The sequence below is a fragment of the Epinephelus lanceolatus genome, chromosome 11 (genome assembly GCF_041903045.1).
Source record: "Epinephelus lanceolatus isolate andai-2023 chromosome 11, ASM4190304v1, whole genome shotgun sequence".
In the NCBI taxonomy this organism is placed as follows: Eukaryota; Metazoa; Chordata; class Actinopteri; order Perciformes; family Serranidae; genus Epinephelus; species Epinephelus lanceolatus.
The window spans coordinates 13,489,970-13,515,039 of NC_135744.1; the positions used below are offsets into that span (position 1 = coordinate 13,489,970).

General features: G+C 41.4%; 1 protein-coding gene across 1 annotated transcript in view; it reads right to left on the reverse strand.

Annotated features, from left to right (window-relative positions):
• Window positions 1–25,070, reverse strand: part of zbtb16a (zinc finger and BTB domain containing 16a) — a 215,077-nt gene that overhangs the window by 81,143 nt on the left and 108,864 nt on the right. Inside the window, exon 4 of the mRNA XM_033609561.2 lies at window positions 4,469–4,555. Coding sequence (XP_033465452.1) covers window positions 4,469–4,555 — 87 coding nt within the window. The remainder of the gene's footprint in view (window positions 1–4,468; window positions 4,556–25,070) is intronic.

The following is a 25,070-nucleotide window of genomic DNA, read 5'->3' on the forward strand; positions in this document are numbered from 1 at the left end:
TAAAGGACGCTTGAATGTAAAAAGACTAAATAGGGTCTACATGGCCGTTACAATCAAATGATTCATCCTCTTAGGATCACGACATGTATTTGAAAAATGTAAAAACAATCTGCCCATTAGATGAGTTATGCTGTGTGCATGTTAATATTTTAGCCTGAGGAATGGCGTGTACGAAAAAAATATTTCTTTGTCTGTCATTTTTATGCTCCACATAAATGACGGCCATGACATGCCATACAACATGGCAGTTATAGCCATTTACTGACACTGTTATGTGGCAGCTGATCTCATCCTCTGCTCGGAGGGTAAGGAGCTCCCGGACCTCATTGTTTTCCCAATTTGTGGACGTTTATGGTTACTGCTCTTCTTCTTTGAGTTAGCCGCTAACTGCTAACAGCAACTATTTAAATCTCCCGTTGTGGGGCCAACACAAAACATGTCTTTAAAACCTCACATGGTCCTGTCCTGCTGACTGTCCTGTTTGAACAGACACCATTTAGGCGCTGTTACATCCTCCTGTGGCAGCTTAAAGGCGAGACAACTCTGTCCAGTGTTAATTTCGTTGATGAAAATTTTTCATCAACAGCAGTGACAAGCTAAAAATAGATCTTGATCACCCCTTAAAAGCTGTCAAAAACTGATGGAGAAATGTAGGTTTGAAAATGTAGAGAATAACTGTCTAAATTAAATTTTTATACAACTTGTGTGTTTCTAATTTCTGATACACTAATTAGCCTCACTGGATTAGTTTAAAGAAAAAAATCTAGAAAACATCATGACTAAAAGTTGACTAAAAAGTTTTGAATTTTCATTGACTAAAACTATGAAGAATAAAAATGACTAAAATGTTCAGGGGGCTATAGATATTAACGGTGCAAGGATAATCCTCAGGGACCATGAATATCTATAGCAAATTTAATGGTTATCCAGCCAGTAGTTTTCTGAACTCCTGAGTAACCTGGGAGAAAGTAAAGTTGGTAAAGTCCCAAAAAAACTCTTAGACGATACGATGCATGTCAAAATAGTGCAAAAAATATCTATGACCCAAAGTTCCAAGTTCCAAAATTTGATATAGGAAATACATTTTCTAGCAAGCCATAGTTGGAGAGGTTGGCACGTCAAGTGGGAAATTAACTGCATGCATACAAAATAGACCCCTACAATAAAACCAGGACAGCAAAGATGTTACAGTTGATATTCTGAAGACGCGCTGCATCAAAGCAAATCTGACAATTTCTTATGAAGTCTCTGCAAAATTTGAGTGAGAGACACAGAGAGGGAGTTGTTTGTTTACCTCTCGTACTCATCTCATCAGTCACTCCCCCGCTGGAAACAGACCAACCAGCTAAATGCTGTCAACCTTCAGCTCACTATTGATTTTGAGAGTCACAGTAGTGACAGCAATCAGCGAGTCCGATATTGAAAATGAGAGCCATGCTTTCACGAGGGCTGGAGGTGCACGTGTCAAGTGCTCAGATCCAGAGCCAGTGATGTCATAATATAGGTGTACAGTAGCTGAAAGTGCACAGAGGCAGAGAAACTGAGAATCATACGGTGCGGTGAAACTGCCTTGTCATATTTTACCAGAGCCCATTTTTCAGACTCTGATCCCTCAGAGGGGCTCAACACATGGATGATTACTATACTATTACTGCTGCTGCTGCGCCAGTTGTCTGGCAGGAAGACACGTCTGGCCCTGGCTGCGGCGTGCCCCCCTCCCTCCCCCCCTCCCCAACCCCTGCCATTCGTTCCAGACTGGAATGCCTATATTTAGAGTGCTCCTTTCCGCTGTTATGGCTGTTGGATCATTAGCCTCGTTTAACCCTTCTTTACCTCCAGCGGGCTGATTGGCTGAGGGCATGCCCCTCAGGAGTAACCCCCATATCCTGACTACACCACCCCACCTTCTCTTCTCAAATGTTGAGGAGGAGTGTGTGCGTGCGTGTGTGGGCGGGGGGGCCATGAGTGGATGCAAAAAAAAAAAAAAAAATGGAGCCATGCAATGGGAACTACTATCGGGAGCCCAAAGGTCACGGCTTCAGATGAAGGACAAAACACAAGATGATGATAATGATGATGTGTGGCTATTTTGGGGATCAGTCTCTGGCTTGAATGTCCATTGGCAGCGCTCTTTTCTCTCATCTCATTTTGTTTGTGAATCAAGTGGGTCGGTAAGTGAGAGACCCCCTTGACCTTTCCTCTAATGTCGCTATTGGGCCAAATTTAAAAAAATAAAAAATAAGTATATAAAATTCTGCTGGGCAAATGGGCCATTATAGTTATAGCACATTCATGCTCCCCAGAGGATGGACTGTTCATATTTTGGACACTTCATGGGCTTTCTGCCAGTGTCCCAAGCCCTGTATGCACAATATCACAAACTAATGGCTGGATTAAACTTGTTGTGGACATTCACGGTCGCCAGAGGGTAAATCACATTGGACTTAGAGATCCTACGAACTTTCCTCTAGCACAGCCCTTAAAGCAAAATTTCCACTTGCACTCATAATATTGCAAAAAACTCTTACAAATTAAATTTGTTTAAGTTCCATACTATGTACTGACATAATACTATACAATATTAATTCTACACTTCTTACAAATGTTGTCATTCATGCTGTAATCGGGTACTTAGCTTACAGGAAACTCATCCACAGTATTGTTTTGTACACAAAAAATGTACAGAAGATACACTGACGGACGTCACTTAAACTTTGGATCACAACTGCCAACTCTAAATTTTAAGAAACTACAAATAGGAAGTCGCAGTATATTTCTATTTTACTAAACTTTCTGAGTATTTTTTAACAGCTGCTAATCGCTCCTCCATTCAGAGATGGATGCAGGGATTCTCAACTTGTTTTACCCGGAGGCCACTTTTGCCAAACAACAGTAAGCAAAAATGCCTGTCAATAAACAATCTTTAATAATATTTATCAGTATATACTGTATAATAATTGAACTACCTGTTTTCAACTTTTTGACTTTTGCTGTCCTTACTTAAATTTGCCAAGTGACTTTATTTTGAAGTACAGTGAATTTTTGGCACAGAGCTTTTATTCTGGAGTGCCATTTCCTGCTGTAGAGTGAGTGATTTATGAACAGCTTCTTGACAGAGACAGCAAACTAGCTCGATGACAAGGTGGAACACAAGTATGATGCCCAATGTATTACACTGTGTGGACCTTGAACTAATGAATAAGGAGAAATCGGGACTTTGTGGCCAGGCCAGTTGGGAACCACTGGTTTACAGGATTTGAGGACATTCTGGGCTTAGCCTCTGTCGGGGAGTCTGGGGCGATTACTTTGTTTTTTTGTATTTTGATGGATAAACTCTATTTTGATGCCATTTTATGGACCCTGGCACTTTATTAACATTCAAAGTACAAAAAATTGCAGTGTGACTGAATCTATTTTCATTGCGATTTAGAAAATGGTCGATGGGCCACCCAGCCAAATCTGGCCCTTGGGCCATAAGATGAGTATCACTGCTGTAGTGTGTAACATTATGGGGCAATATTATCTATCACCAGCAGCATCAGCAGTAGCACGGCAGCATGTAGTATGAAACTGAGAGGCAACTCATGACAAGTTCTATTTATTTTCAATCTGGAGTTATTGTCCAAAATGTTGGACGTAGAGTCAAAATCTGATCCACTGAGTCATATAAATACAACTAAGAGAAATCAGAGGACTTATAAACACACAAACAGAACTCTCCAGCACATACCCTCGCCCCAAGCATGCCATCTTCGTAACAAAGTGGTGGAAATCTGAGACAATCCTTTCTCCCAAATTAAAGAGTTCATCACCAGCAGTGAAACTGTTCTGGGCCATCACACATCTGCTGGAGGGGGATTTACTTCTTCCTATTTACATCTTGGCACCTAGCTCGTCCTCATCTTCCCATCTTCATAGCTGAGCACTGATAAACAACATTGGCCTGCCAAGTTTTCCCGGTTTGTTGATTACTGTTGGGTCTGTCTTGATTTAGGGCGAGTGGGACTAATCCAAGATGATGTGATCTATCTATCTGTCAATCCATGGCTCCAGTTAGCCAGAGAGGGCTCAATGAGCCTCCACACACCACCGCCACAACACACACCACACTACGACACAACACGCATGCTGATTGGTAAAAATATACAAACAGATTGGGAGTGTGAATGGGACCTGATGATTCAATGTGATCTCAATGTTTCTCTCTTTGAATGTGATCTAATTACAGTGCGTACTCAGAAGTTTTTACAAGACATCTGGCTGCTTTTATTTTCTCGCTGCTATTTTAAAAGATTTTGTCGTGCCAAAATGTTGGTATCATTTTAAATGCAATATCTGCAGCCAATTCCACAAAGTGGAACTTCTCTGGACAAATTTAACCAATGCAAACACATAAACGTAGCAGAAGAGCTCGTGTCTTTTTGTTTATGTCTATGGTGTCGTGAGGATATGTCTGGTGCGTTCGTACCGGTATGGATCTGCCGATGAGCCTCCAGGGATTCCTCTGTCTGGAACTGGGCACCACACTGGTCACAAACGATGGCCTTCTCACCAGCTGCAAAACAGACAAGAGTAGACGGTTATTACACATCCACACACATGTAGAACATTTGGAAAAGCTGTAAATAAAAAAGGGCAGGTAGGTGAAGACCATATGAATTTAATCTTAAAAAATGTACTTGTTCATTGTCGGCTAAAAAAAAAAAATGCAGCCATAACACATTCAGAATGGTTCCCATATTCAAAAATTTCTTGCTTTGAATGTAACTTTAAAGACAAACTTTAAAGTTTGAGGAAATGTTTGCATTTAGGGACCTTTAGGTAGCTACAACACAATCAACAAGTGAATCTTAAACACTGACAACCAATTATACATTCATTTTCCATAACCACTCATCCTGTTAGGGATCTTTGGGAGGCTGGAGCCTATCCCAGCTGACATTGGGTGAGAGGCAGGGTTCACCCTGGACAGGTCACCAGACTATCACAGGGCTGACACATAGAGACAGACAACCATTCACACTCGCATTCACACCTACGGCCAATTTAGAGTCATCAATTAACCTGCATGTTTTTGGATTGTGGGAGGAAGCCGGAGTACCCTGAGAAAACCTACGCTGACACAGGGAGAACATGCAAACTCTGAAAGGGGTACCCTACCCTCTACCCTGTATTCGAACCGGGAACCCTCTTGCTGTGAGGCAACAGTTTGTCCATCAAAAAGCATTAGAAGGTTTACTATTCAACTGTCAAATGTCATGCTCAGAACATGTATCAGGCACAATTCTTTAAAAACATTTTTAAGGGGATCCTTACCAAGCTTTTCCAAGGATTAATACCACATGCACAAAAAATGTTTTGCATACGACCACATCTTTCTTGTTCTATGAGCAACTTGTGTGATAATGAGCTATATGACTTGGCAGAGTACTGACATCAAAGAATGACTGACAGAGTTCCCTTGTGGCATTGGAAAAGAGTTTTTGATGAATGGCACGCAAAAGGGATCAGGCTTATTGGGGAACTATGCCAGGACCATATACTCACGTCCTTCCAGGAACTTGACTTATTGGAATGATTTTTAGGTTATCTTAAAGTCCATCATTTTATCAATTGAAAGTAAGACACCCTCCTATAGACAGAGCTTTTTTAGCAACATAGATTTATTCCTAGACAAGACATTTCTTTCACATTCATACTCACTGTCCTATTTGTTAGATCCCTTGAATATAAGCAAGGTTATACAGAAATGGGAGCATGATCTTGGTAATGAATATATAGAGGATGACTGCCAAAACCACTTTGTAATTGTATGAGAGCAATACAATATAAAATACTCCACAGATCCCACATAACACCCTTTATACTTAATAAAATGAACAACCAGACCTCTCCACTTTGTATTAAATGTAAGAGAAGTAATCGGACATCAATTTACAATTTCTGGGAAAGATCTCACAATTTTAGAGTGACACTGCACAGGAAGTGAGCAAGATTTTCTCAGTAAAAATAACCAAAGATCCAGGTCTCTTCATACTGAGTGTACCCTCTGTAACACTGTCCCTGAGCAAATTGTACTTCAAACTATGAGACAAACTCCTACTCCTGGTTAAGAGGTATGTTTTGAAGCAGCAAATAAGTGACAAACCACCCTCGGTCACATAGTGGTACCAGGAAACTTAAAAACCTTTAGAAAGGCTGCCTGCATGAGCGATGGTGGATGATGGTCTGTTTGAGAGAATATGGTCAGCCCTCGTAATGTATCTGCCTCCTACCTCAAGACTTTGGAGGAAATAGATGTATGATGCACATTATTTTGACAAAATGATAAAACTTTCTTTTATTTGGGGTAGAGCACACATGTTTTACAATTGAAGAATGTAAGAATTTCTTTTCCATGTCATTTTTTTTTCTCAAAGCCACAGGGAGCCACTGGAGAGGGGCTCCAGAGCTGCAGGTTGCCTTCCCTTGGCCTAGGTCAGTAGTAGGCAACCTGCGACCCTGAGCCGCATGTGGTTCATTAGCCTTTCTCCACGGGCTCTACGGAAATGAATAACAATTATTTCTAACACTTCAATTTTCATTTATTGTTGTTGTGGGCCGAAAGTGACTCCTTCTCAACGCTGTGTCTACTAAAATGTGCATCATAACTAAACAGCCTGGTGCTTTTCCCTACATTTTGACGAGCCTCAATAGCGGGGCTAGTTTTGAGTCTCACTAGCTAGTCTAGCTACAGGCTCCAAATCCAAAAAAGAAAAAACTCCCAGAGGAAAATCCTGAATGTAAAAGTGCTTGGACAGATTTGTTTGCTTTCATAGCCAACGCTGCAACATTTAAAGTACCAAACAATCATAAATAGCCCACTGGAGGGTAACAACTCTGCAGTAAAACATATTAATGAATGCTCATGTACTGTATAACTATTACTAACGGTGAAAGGCTAATTTAGACGTAACAGGCTGTGTTACCTTTATTATAAGGAACGGATATGTATTGTGGCTCGAGACATATTAAGAAAAGAAATTGGGCTTAAATAGCTCTTTTTATAAAGGTTTTTCTTTATTTTATTGTATTGTTAATTTAGTTTTTTGCTGTCTTTGAGAATATTAAGAGCACTGTGTTCTTACATTTAAGTTGTAATGGCAAAACATACTTGACAAGTATAAGACTGACAACATGGGAATCCTTATGTTTTGCAGTGTGATGCTGTATTGTCTGAAAGCTTTGCCTTCATTATTTGATCCGCTCTGACTTTTTAGAACTTAGACAACAGTATTTTTCAGCATGTGATTGATTAATGGGTGTATTGTCATGTATAATTTAGACTACATTTGGCTTTATAATTTGACAAGTCAAATGATCCGCCTTCAGATTGGTCAGAATCAGCTCCAATTATGACGAATATGCAAACAGCGGCAGGAGGTGTCATCTGCTTCCCCACACACGCTTGATGTAGGCTAATTTGCCAATAAAAAGAAGAAAAAGAAAAAAGAGAGTTCATAGAGTTCATCATTTGTTTCATGTGGCACATGAAAAATGCATATTATTCTTTAGCTCTGCTCTTCTGCAAGTCTAATTTCTCTATCTTTAAGACCTATGGATATCATAAGTGATCACTGTGTAACTCAATATACACAGTACTGTAGGCCCCACTGACTGTATTTGGTGTGTGCACAGACTGCACTGCCTTTATATGCAAGGCTGACGCATTCAAGTTATTGTTGAGTACTCTTCCGCTTTAGTTTCACCACATATTCTGCTCATACGCAGCCCTTGAGCGATGGCCTGGATTGCCATGTTCACCTATACTTTATGAAAGTGTACAACCTTGTACAGCAATAAAAAGAAGAGACAGGAGCCTGGTATGAACACATACAGGCTGCTGTTGAAGGGCACATCGGATCAGGCCCAGGCAAACGACTTTTTATGGCTTGGCAACAAGCACTGTACATGCCATACACATCACACATCAAACAGGCACACGCAAACAAAACACACACACACACACACACAGAGTTAACATCTGGATATTGTGTGTGTGCAAAATAGGCGTGCGCGTTTGTTTCCAGTGCAAGCACAGAGCGATCTCTCCAGACCTTGGTTTGTTCTTGGCACGTCCTCCTGGGTTACGACACCTCCAGAGAGAGAAAGAGAACACAATGAAAACAGGAAGCCAATTCTTAGATGACAGGAAAAAAAAAAGTCAGGGAGAGATGGCTTGTGTGGTTTTGCAACCGCAGTGACATTAGGGAACGGCCTGTACTGTAATAAGCCCTACCAAAAGCAGAAATGACACGGACCGTTCATGACAGAGTGTGCCTGCCAGTGCTTATGCAACAAGTTATGCAAAAGACGGTAGGCTGCACAAGTGAGCGTGACTCGATCATAAGCCACTGCAATGCAACCTTTAAAAAGCAGCACATCTTAGACTCGTCTGCAATATCACAAGGTTTATTTCCACTTAACAACTTTAGGCTCAATAAACTGAGCTGGTGAGCAATGTCCTTTTTAATTGGCTGCATATTCAAGAGGCATAATTTGTAGTGTGAGCGTATGGCGCGCCAGTGTCAAATGCACAGATGAGCATATGGCCGAATTAGCTGGCAAAAGCAGCCACTTAACCTTTGGAGAACAAGACATGTAGTGGAGATGTAGACAGAGTCCCCCAACACACCCACTGATGTCCCTAATTTGCATTAATCACATAGTCCCTCTGTTGCTTCTTTAACTCCCTGATTCATCATTGTTGGATCAACTGTAATTATTATTTTTTACGTGCTACCGTCACCCTGCCAAGCTGCATTGGACTCCTTCCATGGTATCGATTTTAGCTCATTGATTGCCCTTGCAGGGGCAATTTTAAGACCAAACAAGTGCAGCCCGACTCCATCAGGTGTTACCCATACACTAACATTAATGCTCAGTACACATTAAAGGGATAGTTCAGCAATTTTCAACTAGCTTTGTATTAAAATTATGTGGGTAGTATGTGTAAAGGAACTGTGGTAAACTTCCCTCCATCTAAACAATGCCTAGATTTCCCTCCTCCTCGCTGGCACTTGGGGCTGCTGCTGCTTCTGCATTTCCTGCCGCTGATGCCGCCACCATGGACACAAAGAGTATAGAAGCAGATCACGAGACAGACACGCCCCTCTTATTCTCCCTCTGTCTCTCAAACTCAGACCAAAATACCATCAAACGCAAAACTGGGCAGTGCTAATCGAATAAAAATCAAGATTATGTTACTGCACTGTGTATTTCTCACCTAAAATGCTTTTAGAAACATATTTTAGTGCACTGTTTAGCTGTAATAGCAAGAGTTTGTGAACAGGAAGTGGGCACCATACTGTTTCATGCACAATGAAAACAGAAAAGAAGCAGCGCTGATTAAATATAAACCACGATTCTGTTACTGAGTTACATATTTCTCATCTCAACACTTGAAGAAGGCGTGTCACATTCAAAATGGCCTCTTATTGTCATCCATTGCAATCACCCACCTGCGTTCACTTATCAGTCTGGATTGGGTGACACCCCCTGATAAGTTTACAGAATGTTTGCTTGACTCCTGTCCACCCCTTTGCACCACCTTAGGGTCGAAACTGGTCGGTGTTTTAATGTAAGCAGCCATGTTTTTTGAATAAAGGCTTTTGAACTTAATTCATCTGCATCTGTTTCCGCTCCACGCATGAGTGCCTGAAGTTCACTTTTTCTTCCACAATGAAAAGGAGTTTGATAAAAATGTTTTGGCTTGCTGTTAGTTAGTCTGGTGTAGTGTAGTGCATTCTGGTAGTTGTAGGTCTTATTGAGCAAAAGCATTTTTTCCCTCTGTTTTCTCTGGTCATGTCTCACGACTTTTGTAATTAATTGTGTCTTTGCAATGCAGAGACATCCTAGTTTTATTAAGAGGCCATCTTTCCAGCCGTGAAATACTTCTTTAATGTTTTTACTTCCAACCTACTGTTCTGTAATCTAAGAAAATCAATTTGTAATTAATTGAATCTTGCTTGAAAATAAGTACAGCAGTCCATTATAGTGAAAATAATGCCACAAGTAAGTTTCATGACAAGCAAGTTTCAATTTACTATTTCCCTTCCTTCATTGCCGCCACTGAGGTGCCCCTGAGCCGGGTACTTAACCCCCAGCTGCCCCAGGTGGGCTCCTCAGTGGCCAACAGATCAAACTGTGATTGTACCGGGCAGCTTCCAGGTGTGAATGTGTGTGTAGCTGTGTGAGTGTGTCGCTGAGTGTTCCTGGAAAGGAGCATTCATGCTCAGCAAATCTAATCTGGTAAAAGAAAAAAGAATGGACACCAATGGCTGCCTGGGAGGAAGGGAAAACACATTCACAATTTGCAGTATTGTAATATATAGGTAATTTGTAGTAAATCAGCTTAACAGTAGCACGGTAACCACAAGCAATGACTCGGCTGCATGGACAGTGGTGCAACACTATAAGCAGTCTTCTGGGGGGCCAAGACGCGTGTGCTATATGGGCCAGGGATAGGATTTTAGTGCAGGGCATGCCCCTGCTTGTGGCACAAGGACATAAATTGTCAGGAAATGCCTGCATGGTGCCTTGCTTCAAGGAGAATGGAGTTGTGTGAGGTCACCATGGGGCAAACGGGGAGGGGGGGAACCCAGGGTACACACAGCCAGGCAGCCACCCAGCCAGATGCCCGTCACTCTAGTTAGCCAGCTAAGTGCTAACAGGGGGCCCTCCGCTTGGTAACAGCCGCCATCAGCCATTTTCACTGCCAAATTAAAGCGATAAATCTTGAGGCCCCTTTGATCACAAGAGGGTGGACTTGTTAGTTAGGGAAGACGGGGTAACCACGATGGAGGACACACACACTTGACATCAGCTGTTACTCTTGTCATGTGTGTTGTAAATGGTTTTTGTGAACAAAAAACTCCACTTTAAGAGGCCCATGCAAAAATATACTCTAAAGGCACTTTATGTAAAAATCAAAACAAATCTGATCTTTATTTTGAAAGATTTTAATTTGCACAAAGCTAATGTAAATAAAAGGGAACCATCACAAAAATCAAACAGACCATTAACAAACAAAAAGGAATCTCCGAATGGTAGACCTGCCCAGTCTGCCCTTTCTGTGGGGAGTCCTGTGTCACATTGCCACTGATCCAGCCCATAGCTGACATAATAAAAGTTGCACAACCCGTGCTGAGTTAGTGTGTGTGTGTGTGTGTTTGTGTGCATGTTGGGAGGTGGGGATGGGGTGGTGATCAGGTGCCACACGCCACTGAAGCTGCTTCCCTTTTCGCTTCCCTCTCTGAAATATTGCACAACTGTTGTTGCAGCGCAGTGTGGCTCAGTTATTTCATAAAGGGCCGTAAAAGAGAACAAGCCAGAGAGGGCTCCCTGCCAATCAAGTAAACTTCCTGCAAAGCCTGGCAGCAAAGAGTAATATAACCGCCCCGTATATACTGTAAACTTGATCTGTCTTTACAGGCCCTGCATCCCCCTGATAAAGACAACTTTCCCTCACAGGGTGCCACATTGTTAACTTTTTAGAAGCACAAACCTCTCAGTGTGCTGTGCTGAGTTTTAAAGTTAGATTAGCTATTATTTCTGTTACCGCTAGTTTTAACTGCAGCTGTGAGTGTGTGTTACTGTAGGCAGTAGAAGGCTCATGTCCAGTGCCTTTGTTTCCTGAAGGGGCAAACTGTGTAATTTTATAAAAACTTAGAGGGATCTAGCAGTGAGGATTGCAGATTGCAACCACCTGAAACTTCTCCCATGTGCCAAGCTAGAGCTCCCGGTAGGGATTCCTTCAGTGTTCATAGTTCAGGAGGTTTTTACTGGAAGCTGAATTATTCACAGAGGACTTTTACTCTCCATAACAAACGCGGAGAAGCTGCTAGCCCAGCACCCGCTAGCACCCGCTAATGTGCGGGCTCTCTCTGCTAACTTAGGATTCAGATATTCAGGAGACTTTTACCCTGAGGCTAATTATCCACAGAGGTCCTTTCCTCTCCAAAACAAACAGACTTGGTGATTTAAACTGGTAAATTAACGGAAAAAAGCAGTTTCGTGCTAAAATCTTCGTCCAATGCTGTTTTGTCCATTGTGGAGGGGCTGCTAACCTGCTAATGTGCACTCACCACTTCTCTCTGTTAACTTCAGATTCAGACAATATAGAGGTTTTTCCAGAGAGCTGAATCATCCACAGAGGTTTCCTGCTCTCCAAAAAACGGACCAGGGGTCTCATTTTTTAACACTGCATACGCACAGAACACGGCCCGAAAAAAGTTGGATCTATAAAAACAGACTTAACGGGAGAAACTTTGACCCATGCTTACGATACAGTACAATATGCTTTATTCGTATTGTATCGTAAGCATGGGTCAACGAACATTTTGGAGATGGGAAATTGGCGGCAAAGATGTTGAGGTGGAAGCCTAATTGTAGAAATTGTCGAATACTTTGTGGCACACACTATATTTGACTTTTGTCTGTATGTGCATCCATTGTTTTGCAAATGAGACCCCAGGTGATTAAAAACAGTAAAACACTGTTAACTATGGTGGCTGATGCGAAAATACAAATTGTCCTAACTAGAACCAGCATTTGGTTTGTCTGTTCTGGGCTACTGTAGAAACATGGCGCAACATTACGGACTCTATGGACAAGGACTCATTGTAAGAACAAAAACATGAGTCTTATTATGATTCTTATTTTCAGGACACAAAGGAAACAAAAATTATATTCCCTTTTGGCCGATATATTCCCCTAAATCCAACACACTGGACCTTTAAATGGGCTTAGACCTTAATCCTGTTTCAGATGTTAAGCTAACAGGCCTTTCTAAGTGCACAGAAACATGAGCTTTTCAAGTTATTCAAATCTAAAGGGCTGAAATCAAAAGTTAAGAAACACAGTCAAGAAAAAAACTGGCCTGAGTCAGCCGGTTCAAATCATGTGACATGGTTCGCCACCTCATGCTAAAACAATGTACCAATGCTATCATTCACATTTTTGTTTAATTTGTAAGCCTCTGTGTTACTCTGTTGTAAAAGTGCTCTATAAATAAAACCTGTGATTACTGTTGGGTCTAGTTGACTCTAGGTACTCTCACCACTTCCTTGGCATTATTCAAGAGTGTTTCACTTAAAGTTAACTACTGTGGGCTTCCCCCAACATTGGCAACATTTCACCACGTAGACGTGATGAGGATTGTGGATTAGCCCACTGAGCAGGCCTCACAGGGAAGTGATGGTGCATTCCCTTGCCTGTAATTTCCCCTGACATACTAAGTGCTCATTCTCCCATTTCCCTAAATAATGTGGTGTGCAATGGTGCATTGTCCTATTTGCTGTTACACTCCTTCCATGTGTGCGTGGAATGTGAAAATGCAAACCATCGTTACGGTGTGATGCAGAGACGAAGAGCATGGGAAAAAGTAACCTCAGTGCCCATTTGGGGGTTTTGTGGGTGTGATAAGTGAGTTTGGGTTCAAACAACACACACGCTATCACCACACTCACATCACCCAGCTCGGCTATGTGATCTCATAATGCCGCCATTCACAAGCTCTCCTCATTCAAAAGAATATGTCAGAGACAGAGAAAGGCCTCGTTTGTTTGGGGTGATAGTCCTGCTTTTCTGTGCCTCCTGTGGAAGACTAAATATTTTTTTAGACTGTATATGCCCACAGTCAGACTTGACACTTGTTGTTCCAACCTACTTTCTTTCACAGGTAGAGCATATATGCTAAGTTTGCAACAGATGTCCCCTCTTGGGGATCGCAGTCTAAACAGAATCTTTTATCAAAGACAATCGCAGAATTAAACATAAGACTTAGAGAGCCTGTCTTTGCTCATAGCGACACACAAAAAGTAGGCCACCATGCTGATACCAGAGCTAAACATTCCATCCAGCATGAGAGAAAAAACCTGGGTTTTTATTTAACCACTGCTGGTCATTTCATAATCTGATGAAGCCATAAATCTCATTTTGCCAGCTAAAAATTCTCCTGATATTCAGTGAAAACGCACAAAAAAGGTGCATTTTTTAGGGGATTGGCAAATTCATGCAAAGACCTTGTGTTTCCTGCAATACAATCATCAAAATCAGTTGTCAAATGGTCTCACATGCCTGCTTGCATGAGATGGCATGACACTATTTAGCATCAATTAAACAAAAAAAAGCCTGTCTAAGAGCTTCCACATTGAGGAAAGGTTCAACAACAGAGCTCGACTGTTCCAAGAGAATGAGCCTGCTGTAATACATAAAAATGCCAAATCCATCACACGTGAAGACAACATGATAAACAAACTGCTCTGGTGCATATGGATAAAATGCCAGCTGTCTTTATGACTATAGTGTCGACAACCTGTGGAATTTACCTGCCAACTTTCCTATATTAAAATTAATCCAGCTCCATTTGGTGAGACTCAGCTCTTTGAGCCAACAGAGTTGAGCATTGTGCAAAAGTTTGGGATAAACCGAGTTAGCTACGTGCTACGTTTACTCTCTTGTGGACTGACGCTTGATCATAGGATTTCACCAAGTGCATTTTTGGCTGCAGTGGCTACGCTGAATTAATATTGGTTGGACAAGATAATTAATCCGACAAGTCCTCCAACCCAAACAACCACATAAGTCAAATGTTATGACTTTCAATATGATCCATTTTCTAAACTAGGGCACCTACTGGTGGACCGCAATATAGCTCGTATGTCCATCCACAGTTGCAGTTTTAAACATGCTGGGAATGTTATGAAATTGTCGCAGTTGTACTGAAGCTACGTGGTTAGGTTTAGGCATCAAAACTCCTTGGTTAGGTTTAGAAAAATATTATCATGGTCTGGCTTAAAATAAGCATGCTTGTTACTTAGGTAACCTAACCTATCTCAGGTGACACACGCCAACATACAATGTTGTCAAAATAACTCTACACTGACTTTCGGTTTTACACAGGACACAGACACCCATCTCCTGGATCAAAGTCCAGTGCTTGTTTGACCAATCCACCTAAGAGGACTTTCTCACTCTTTATACTACGTCACGTGACTTCCGGCTTTGCTGTTGCAATAATTACTACGGCCACTAAAGGTCGCTGCCAAATCTATCTTTTCCCACAAAAAACTAGCCTATGCAGGTTTTATAAACTCAAGAACACTGGTGAAAAATAGGCGATAGACTGCTTTCCCATACGTAGTAAGTATCCTGGGTCTGCTGTTGATGTTCCAGGACATCAACAAAAGCATGGGGTTAGGTTTACGAAAACAAAAGGAAGTGGTTGGGTTTGGAAAATAACATCATGGTTTGGCTCAACATTCATACAGGACATAAATACTGGCCTATGCTTTGATAGTATGAAGTAGGGATTTCCATTTGTCTTAAAAACCTGTCCCAAGTTAAATTTTCCATATATTTTCTCTGAAACACAAAGGCCACGCTGACCTGAAAAGTTACTACATTTTACAACAACAGCACACACTCAAACATTAAAAGACTACTTGCAGAGGCCTGAAATTCTGATTGGCTGGTGATTTGGGGACAAAGATGAATATATGAAGGTTAACTTGACATGAGTAAGCTTTAATTCCTTGCAGTGCAGGAAACAGTTTACTGTATGCACACATATTTCTGCAGGAAGTGGCTGAATGATCTGTTGTCAGGAGTCAGGGAGGCTAAATGGGAAATTAAAAAGGCTAATTACAGTGTGTGCGTCGATGGCCGACCAATATCACACTCAGTGGTTTTTAACAGTGTAAACAGGGCAGGAGAGAGAGCGAGGCAGACAGACAGATTAGGGAGAGAGAATGTGTGTCTGTGTGTATGTGTGTGTGACAGAGGGAGGGAGGCAGACAAGCGCAGTCACCAACAAAAACATAGCCTGGCTGTTCACTGAGCCTACATAAATGGCTTACGTAAGACAGTACTCTCAGTACCAAAAAACAGCAAAAATCCATAAACACACACAGACACACACACACACACACACACACACACACACCCCCTCCTCCTACTCCCCCGCACACATTCACACACACAAACACACACTAGTTTCACTCCACTAGCGAGGACTTCCATTCATTCTCATAAACGTAAAAAATAACTTCCACTGTCTCCACTACTTTCACGTCCTACATCTTTACCTAAAATAAAAGTGAAGCAAAATGACATTAAAAGTGTCATAAAGATCTGTATTCCCTGCATCTAAAACTCAATCTGGTTCACATACAAATGGCAAAACAAGTACACACACACATTCGCGGGAACACACACAGACGCAGTATGCTGTCAGAACAATGAGTACAGACACCGCACGCTCTTTCTCTCTCCCGTTCCCCCCTCCTTCCCTCCCTGCCTCGCTCTACCTTCAGCGTTATAACGAGCCGTGCTGTACAGTTTTATTTACACCAGCCTCTTATCAGTGGTACAGCAGCACAGAGACTGCCAATTGGAGAGGACAGGCCACGGTACTGCCTGTACCCTGTAGTGGAGTAGGTGTGTACCGCCATGCTCCCAGCACGTTTTTATCAAGGCTCAGAAAAGACTGGGCCCGCGCCAGACTGCCTCTCAGAATAATAAAACACACACAAACACACACACACGCACACAGGTTGAGTCTGCAATAAGTCACCACAACTACAGGCACGTTATTACACAGGTCTTGCGGCACACACACACAGTCGAGAGGGTTTCCATTTAGGGATGTAATGGTGGTAAACCCACCATTTTAACCACCTTTTTTTTCATATGCAGGGATAGAGTTCAGTAAATGCATTTTTAGCTGACATAAATCTTAATGTGTAGCAGGAAGTGTGTGACAGATGGCAACATGCAGGAGGTGGCTGATTTCAACATCTGACGCAATCACGACAAAATCCTCATAATTTATTTTGGCACAGAAAACTGTTTTGAAAAGTACTGTCAAGTCATGGGAAAAATATCAAGAAATACTTATCTAATGATTTCATAAAATAACACAGGCGGCAAATAGCTATCTAAAGAATGCGCCTCAGCTTACATATTTAAGAAGTTTTAAATGTTAGTGCAGGAAGACAATTCTATAAGACAATGATATACATGAAAAGTTTAAAATAACAGGGTACTTTTCAGTCATCTGTCGCTAATTCAATGTGTTTTGGGCAAATATAAAATGTATGGAATTCATTAATGACAGATTTAATAGTGTGCTGCATAATGGAAGTGATGTTAAAGTGGTCGTTAGGTCCACCAGGAACACGCCAGAGCTATTGCTACATGTAAAAGCAAATTCTAACCTACCTCTTCATCAACATTCATTGGCTAGCTAGTTTTGTTGGTAGCCCAAATTACCAGCTGGTCATGTAGAGAATCTGTTTGCTTACAGGACAGATAATATGACGATTTTCAGAGTGGAATCTGTAAGATGAAATGTTTTTTTATAATGTGTATTTGTAACTCAGAGGAAAATAAACTGGCTGGTAGCAGACTTAGTATAACGTCAGAAAGATGCTGGACTCGTATGCTGGCTAGGTGTTAAATTTTGGTTGCACTGAAAATTGGATTGATGAAATTTTAAATGTCTAGTGTTAGAATTTCACGTTGTGTGGACATTAACATTACGACGTTTTGAAGATGAACGGTTTTGATCTCTACATCTTACATCTAAAATTCATTATTCTACAATAAGATGATGTCAGCATAAGATGTTTGGAAGACATTTAATTTTGGTAACTTAACAACACCGCATAAAACCAACAAAATATCACTGTCATCTGTCGTCAGTGCTCTATATCAAATTGATGTTGGCATTAGATGTTGTCCTGACAGTGAATTTGGGACATGACCATCAAATTCAACCATATATCAATGTCTAACGATGTTGGGGGCCAGTTGGAAGTAGCTGGCTTGAATTTGCCTCATTTAAAACAGCTTTCCATTTTTTTGAAGATGGCCGCCTTGTGAGTAAAATCAAGTTAGGTTTATAGTCACTGTGTTTTGGGAGTTGATGAGGTGGTTGTACTACTAGGTTACCGAGGAGGAAGTGGGTTTATGTTCCTATATATTCCAATGACTTCTGGCACATAAGTGGGTATACTGTAAAGGGCCAAAAAAAGAGGTGGGTATATCCTGTATACCTGCATATACCCTCCACTTCATGTGCCAGAAAATTATGAACTCATCCCTTCTGCATCAAGCGCAACTGCTTCAAAAGTTTTTGTGCCGTTTGGTCATGCACCTCTTAATTTTTGTAGCTAGGTGCCCACTGCGCACGCTGTACTTTCAGCTCAACATGAGGGGAAGACTGGTGGAGCAGGTTGCCTCCACAACTCTTCATTCATTTGCCTGTACGACCACAGGGCCACTCAAATGGGCAAGAAATAGCCACCACGCTGGTGTGGAAGAGCAAAAGAGACTGCTGTAAAAGCTACAAAAACAGTCTCCTGGAAATAGTGGCAACACGGGGGAGAAACTAAGCAGTAGGCTATAAAATAGTTTCAACCTTGAGGTAAGCAACAGGTATAATTAGAGAACACAAATACATTGATTGGTGGTGTTTACTGTTGCCAGGCAGCCTTTTTTTCAGGTAACGTTCTTCAGGTAACACCTGATGACCTCTTGCTTATTCACAGAATACTTTGTTTGCACATCACCTGATGTTTTTGAGCATATGAAAATGAGCACTGTGTTGCACATAGATGCCTGTGTGCATGCTGGTAGCTTATGCTGCATCTATAAGATAAGATAAGATAAGATAAGATAAGATAAGACAAGATACACCTTTATTGATCCCACAATTGAGAATTCCAGTGTTACAGCAGTCAAGGGGAAAGAGTCAAATGAAAGATTTCAATATTTAAAAACTTAAAAAACTAGGAGGCCTGCGCCTGCGGGTTCTCGCACTTGCATAAACAAAGTTTAACAATTTTAGCCCTTGTTGAACTAAGCTTTAGAGATGTTAATACCATAGACTGTATATAAAGATGGATGACATGACAGCTCCCCAAAAGTGAAGCCAAAACTGCTGCAGTACAGGTCATAAGCCCCACTACCTCAGTGTTAGCGGATGGGACATGGGCCAAACTAAAAACAAACGTCAAAGAATTTTTTTCGAAGATGGTTTCTGTCATTCTAGGTAGTTCTTATTATGCTGATGTGTGTTCAAGTGTTTTATAAGTTTGGTCATGACTCGTAATTTGATGGTAATAAAAGAGGGACTGAGGTCATGCTTGACAGCTGAGTGTGCCGATTGGTCTGCTCACTATCAGTGGTGCTGCTTGCAACTGGTTGGACAGGTGTTTGGGTTCCATGGAGATCACTACTGCACAAACTCCAAGTGATGTCACCAGCGCAAGATGGCAGCGGCCGTAACGGGAATATTTTGGCTTCATTTTTGTACAAAGGGAGTAAGTGGAAATATGTCATTCATACAGTCTGTGGTAAAGACACGTGATAAGACCAGAAATGGATGGGACAGGGTGAGACAGTAGCTGTCTAGTAGTGAAAGAACCTTACAGGACAATTAAAATCAAAGTGCACTGGGCAAACACAAAGTAGCTGCACGTGGAACCTAGATAATGTACTGTGTAGATGATATTTCAGAAACTATAAAACGCGCCAGTTCTCACAAATGTCAGTCAGACTCACACAAGCAGAATTGACTTTATGGTGTGAGCAAACACAGAGTTACAGATAAGAGGACATAATCTTGCCTTTCTGTGAGGGGGGGGTGGAGGTGGGGGAGGGGGGTTAGACAAGCCATCAAAAGCACAGGAACATGTTTGCTCCCGATGATATTGTTATCGACGGAGAGGAAAAAGAAATCAAAGGGAAGTGAGAGAGCACGCGGAAGAGGGAGGGAGAGAAAAAGGAGGAAACAGATGAAGACAGAGAATATTCAGGTCGCATTTGACAGCTTTACGGTCTGTTGCGCCGAATGGGATGTCTAGGGACGTGGCAAAGCAGACAAATATTGACTTGCAGAGCGTTCGCATGCACACACATACACACAGACAGTCAGGGAAAATACACAAGACACTTCCACATGAAGCCTCTAAATTCAGCCCCCCTTCAAAATGGATGAGCTCACATTGCAACATCAGTCACCCTTGTTTTTTTGCCCAGCTCAACCTCTTAATCCATTTTGCCTGCAAACCAATTTGTTTGTCCAGTAGGTCACAGACAGTTTCCTGCCCTCACTGTTCCCTCTTCTTTTGTACTGTTTATTTCTCCCTCTCCTTAGCCTTACTTTCTCTGAACGACGGAGCCATTTCCAGAGCTTTTGCCCCCTGGGAGATCGAGGGCATCTCAGTCCACACATCCATCCCTCCTCCTCCTCCTCCTTCTTCCTTTCCTGCAGTCCCTTCCTCCTGTCTACCTCTCCCTCTCTCCTGTCCTCCTTACTTTAAAACTGTCTTGACGTCAGAGAAACCTGGTTTATGGACACGAATGGACACACACATGCATCATTTAAAACTATTTCTTTTGCTTTTTAAACGCCTTCTCTTTTTTTTTAGACAACTACAATCAGATTACTTTTAATGTGGCATCGGGTAAACAGAATTGGGGACATGGGGCTTTGGAGACAACAGCTTCTTATCATCTCGTCTCAAAACAAATGTTTATCAGAACCCGTATCCTGATTGGACTTGAGTTTTTTTGGCTTGAGTTTGCTTGAATTGCCTTTTGTGTTATTTGGCTGGAATTTACTTTACCTTTTTATTGTTATTATTATAGGTTTTCTTCCATTTGCTTTTATTTGACGGTCCAGACTGGAATATCTTGACAAGTACTGGATGGATTGCCATGACACTATGTGAAGACATTCATTGTCCCCAGAGGATGAATCCTAATTAATTGTGGTGATCCTTTTACTATTCCTCTAGTGCCACCACAAGGTTTTTGATATCGAGAGAAATGTCACATACAGCCATTCATTGTCCCCAGAGGATTAATCCTAATTACTTTTTCTCTAGTGCCACAGCAAGGCTTTCAGTTTTGAGTTTAATTTCTTAAAACTATTGAATGAATTGTCATGACACTATTTACAGACATTCATCATCCCTGGATGATAAATCCGAATACATTATGATGATCCCTTTACTTTTTCTCAAGTGCCACCACAAGGTTTTTGATATTGAGAGAAATGTCTTGAAACCACTGAATGGATTGCTATGACGCTACGTACACACATTCATGGTCTCCAGAGGATGAGTCCTCCGATTGTGTTGATTCCCTTACTCTTCTCCAGTGCCGACAAAAGGTTTTTGGTTTTGAGCAAAATGTCTTGAAACTATTGAATAGATTGCCATGACACCCTTTACAGACATTCGTCATCTCCATAGGATGAATCTTTATAAAACGTGTTAAGCCCTTTATTCCTTCCATTGCCACTCCAAGGTTTTTGCTTTTGAATAAAATGTCTCGAAACTATTGAATGGATTGCATGACACTATATTCAGACATTCGTTATCCCCAGAGGATACATCCTAATAAATTGTGTTGATCCCTTTACTTTTCTTCAAGTGCCACTACAGGGATATTGATATTGAGAGAGATGTCTTTAAAGAATTGAATGGACTACCATGACACTACATACAGACTTTTGTGGTATCCCCAGAGGATAAATCCTAATATATTCTGTTGATCCCTTAAGTTTTTCCTCTAGTGCCACCACAAGGTTTTTGGTTTTGAGTTAAATGTCTTGAAACTATTGAATGAATTGCCATGAAATGTAGTAAAAAATATTCATGTTCCCACAGGATGAATTGTAACAACTCTGGCAATCCTCCTGACTTTTAATCTAGCATCATCATCAAGTCATTATATAAGCATAAGACTTTTTTAAAAGCTCATATTTTTAAGGCTTTGACTATCTTTTCTATCAGTAAACATCTGACTCACTGTAGAGAAACCAGGTCATGAGGAATGTGCTCGAAACTTTACAGCTTAGTGCAAAAGGTCTCACACAAGCAAGTCTTAAAGCAAAAGTTTATTGTTGTCTGAGGGCTTTTGTTTGCGATGCCCCATGGTCTGCGACATAAAACTGTCAAGCAGCATCAGATCTGTTTGTCTGTAAAATGAGAATGGTAGAAAAATGCTATCATAACTGCTGGGAATGACGGCAATATAAAGAAAATAAGGTCCAGGTTGTAAAAACTTGGTATTTTCCCAGGTGTAAGAACACACACGACTATATATGCCTGCCTTGCTGTCCAGTAATAGCAATTACCCTGCCGTTGCCAGACACTGACCAAGTGTTTCAAAACACCCCCACCCTCTCCAAACACTGGCCTCCCCTCCTCCCAGGCTGCCCCTAGAGGTGAAAGGTGCCATGTGTTTTCAGCTTTGCTTTCAACCCCCCTCTGTTTTCCAGAAGAGAGGAGAAAATGGGGCTTTGACATGTGTCCGTGTGCTCCTGCAGGCCACAGACACAAGGATATCTTCAGGGCCTTTGGTGGATGTGTGTGTTTATGTGTGCATGTGGGTATACATGGATGTGTGCGAAGAAGTGAAGGGAAGGAAACAAGAGCTGGATGCATAGAGGAACCACCCGGGGCTCTCCTGGTGTGAGGAGGCAGGAAGTAAGTTAGGCTGCTCTACAATGCCAAAGTGGACCATTTCTCACAAGCCTCAGGGCCTGGTATTAATAGATCCTGGTTGGACAGGGGTGGGTGGGCTTCTGGTGAAATATATGCTGGCATGAATGACCTACTGCAGTTTGAGTCGAGAAATGTCTTTTGACAGAGGCTTTTATCAGATTAAGATCCATTTTAGATTAACTCTGAATTCATTTTCAGTCTATATAAATCAATCCAAACCTTGGGAATGCCTTGTGCAACATGGAGCTTTGAAGACTTCACTACCCAGATCTAATGCACACTATACTCTTATTCACCAAACCAAACAGTTTGCGATGCTGAATTTTTAGTTGACAATACTCACAAAGATCCATACTAGACAAAACTTTTAAATATGAATCTACTCTCAGAGGGTATTTAAGATAACTGAAAGTGACATGCAAGGAGTGTCAAGAAGCAAAAATAGGACTTACTGTTAAAATATGTTGCTGGTGAAATACACAACAGCAAAAAGTACTTGTGTAAGAAGGCGTGGCTGCGTAAGTTGTGTTATTATTGCAAGCAAACAACTTGTGGCTTTGCATTTTCAAGATTTATCTGACTTGGAACTGTGACAATTACAACACATCCTCCAACCTAGACAGTGAAATCTGCTCGTTATTGCAGACAGCGACAACACGACAGGACTGTAGTACATAACCATAAAGTGCTGCAACCTGGTACCTTTGGTGATAGGTGTTCAAAGAGCACCACCAATTAGCTTTGTACTCCTATACACTCACACTCATGATTGTCAGGTTAAGAAAAAATGATGAAAATCAATTTTGTCCTTTTATTCAACATATGTTTCCTTGTCAAAATCTACCCACATGTACCCACAATGCAACCTGACCACCATCAGTCTGGTTGGATATTCTGGCTGGGTATGCTACTTAAGGCTGATGTACACTCAGGCTGCTAGCATTGGGTAAACTCACTTTTTCTAATCTCTATAAACAGACATCTGTATATATCCGAAGTTTTCTGGTTTCCGTTTCTAGTCCGAGTATTGACCAATCACATTAGAATAGCAAGTAAACCATTTGTGTGGAAAGGTGAACTGCTTTCTCCGAATACCAATCTTGAGACCCATTGGCTATCACCTGAGTTAGCTTTATATATATGTATATATCTATCTGTATTCATATGCAGATGTGTTTTTAGAAATTAGCTAAAACAAAGAGGCTCCAATATCTGCTTGCTAAACGGGATTTACCGACATAATGCCCAATGCCCCTAGAGGATTATCGTCATCAGATGGATATCCAATGGGTTCTGAGACTGACCTATTTTTAGCTCCTCCAGATTTTTCTCATTTACAGACTTGTAGTCTTCAAAGCATGGATGTATAAAGAGAACTGGATGTAGCCTTGAAAGCGGAGCCCTGTTAATTCCGTTGAAAGTTGCTCAGTGGCGCACAAAGGTTCACAAAGGTTCAACTGCCCCTACGCACTTAAGACTTCTTAAAGCCGAGCCAGCTATTCCTGGTTTAGCGCTCCACTAACTTGAATGGGGATCAAATGATTCAATCGTGCGGCTTGTCTAGACTTTCCAATTTTATCGGACCAAATGAATCAAAGTCTGATTATGAAAAATCATTTCTCGGGTGGTTGTGACGTTCAAAAATGTATCCATTGATTTATGGAGGCCTGTTTTACCATGTTAGTCTACAGGAAAAAGTCTTTTTAGGCAACAGAATATCACATGGTGGATATAATTCCACTGCTTGACCACTACATAAATTGGCTTCAAAGCTAGGCCCACTTCCTGGAAGCTTGCATCAGACCCAAGAGTCACTTGACACAGTATTGGATGCATTTGGATTTCACTTCTGAGTATCAGTTATCATGCGGCAATTATTAATCCTATCAGTAATTATACCTGATATCAGAGTTTAATCTGGAGGTCAGAGAGCTCTAAACAAACTGACGTGACACTCTGTACAAGGTCAGTCTAGGGTAACTAGTAATTCAGTGGGGCAGTAAGTTAATGTATAATCTGCTCACATAAAAGCAACCAGAGGAATGACCAACAAAAAACGAGAGGCTATAGGAAAAGAGTCATGATGATGCATTTTTATGCACTCTGCATCTGACTGACAACAACTTTTTCAGATAACGCTGTTAAGAACAAGTCAATGTGAGGTCACGGTGTTTTCAACAGTATTATCTCACAACTGTGGTGTTAAAAGCTGCTGCAACATCTTTCAAACCCTGACATTTTTTTCCCCCGTGCTCTGCTCTTCTAATTCTTCCTGAGGAGCTCAACTCGGAGCCTTGTTTATTTCTTCAACAGCTAGTGAACGTCCCTGTTTCTACTGCCTAAAACTTCAAACCAGCTCCTTTACTCAACAGTAGTTTTCCAAAGCAGTTTGACATGAAACAGAAGCTGGCAACACCCATCAAACAACCACACAGCAGTTCTGGATCTTTATTGCAATGTACACTGTGTCCAGGGAGTGTTAGCAGTAAACACATTTTTAAGAAATGC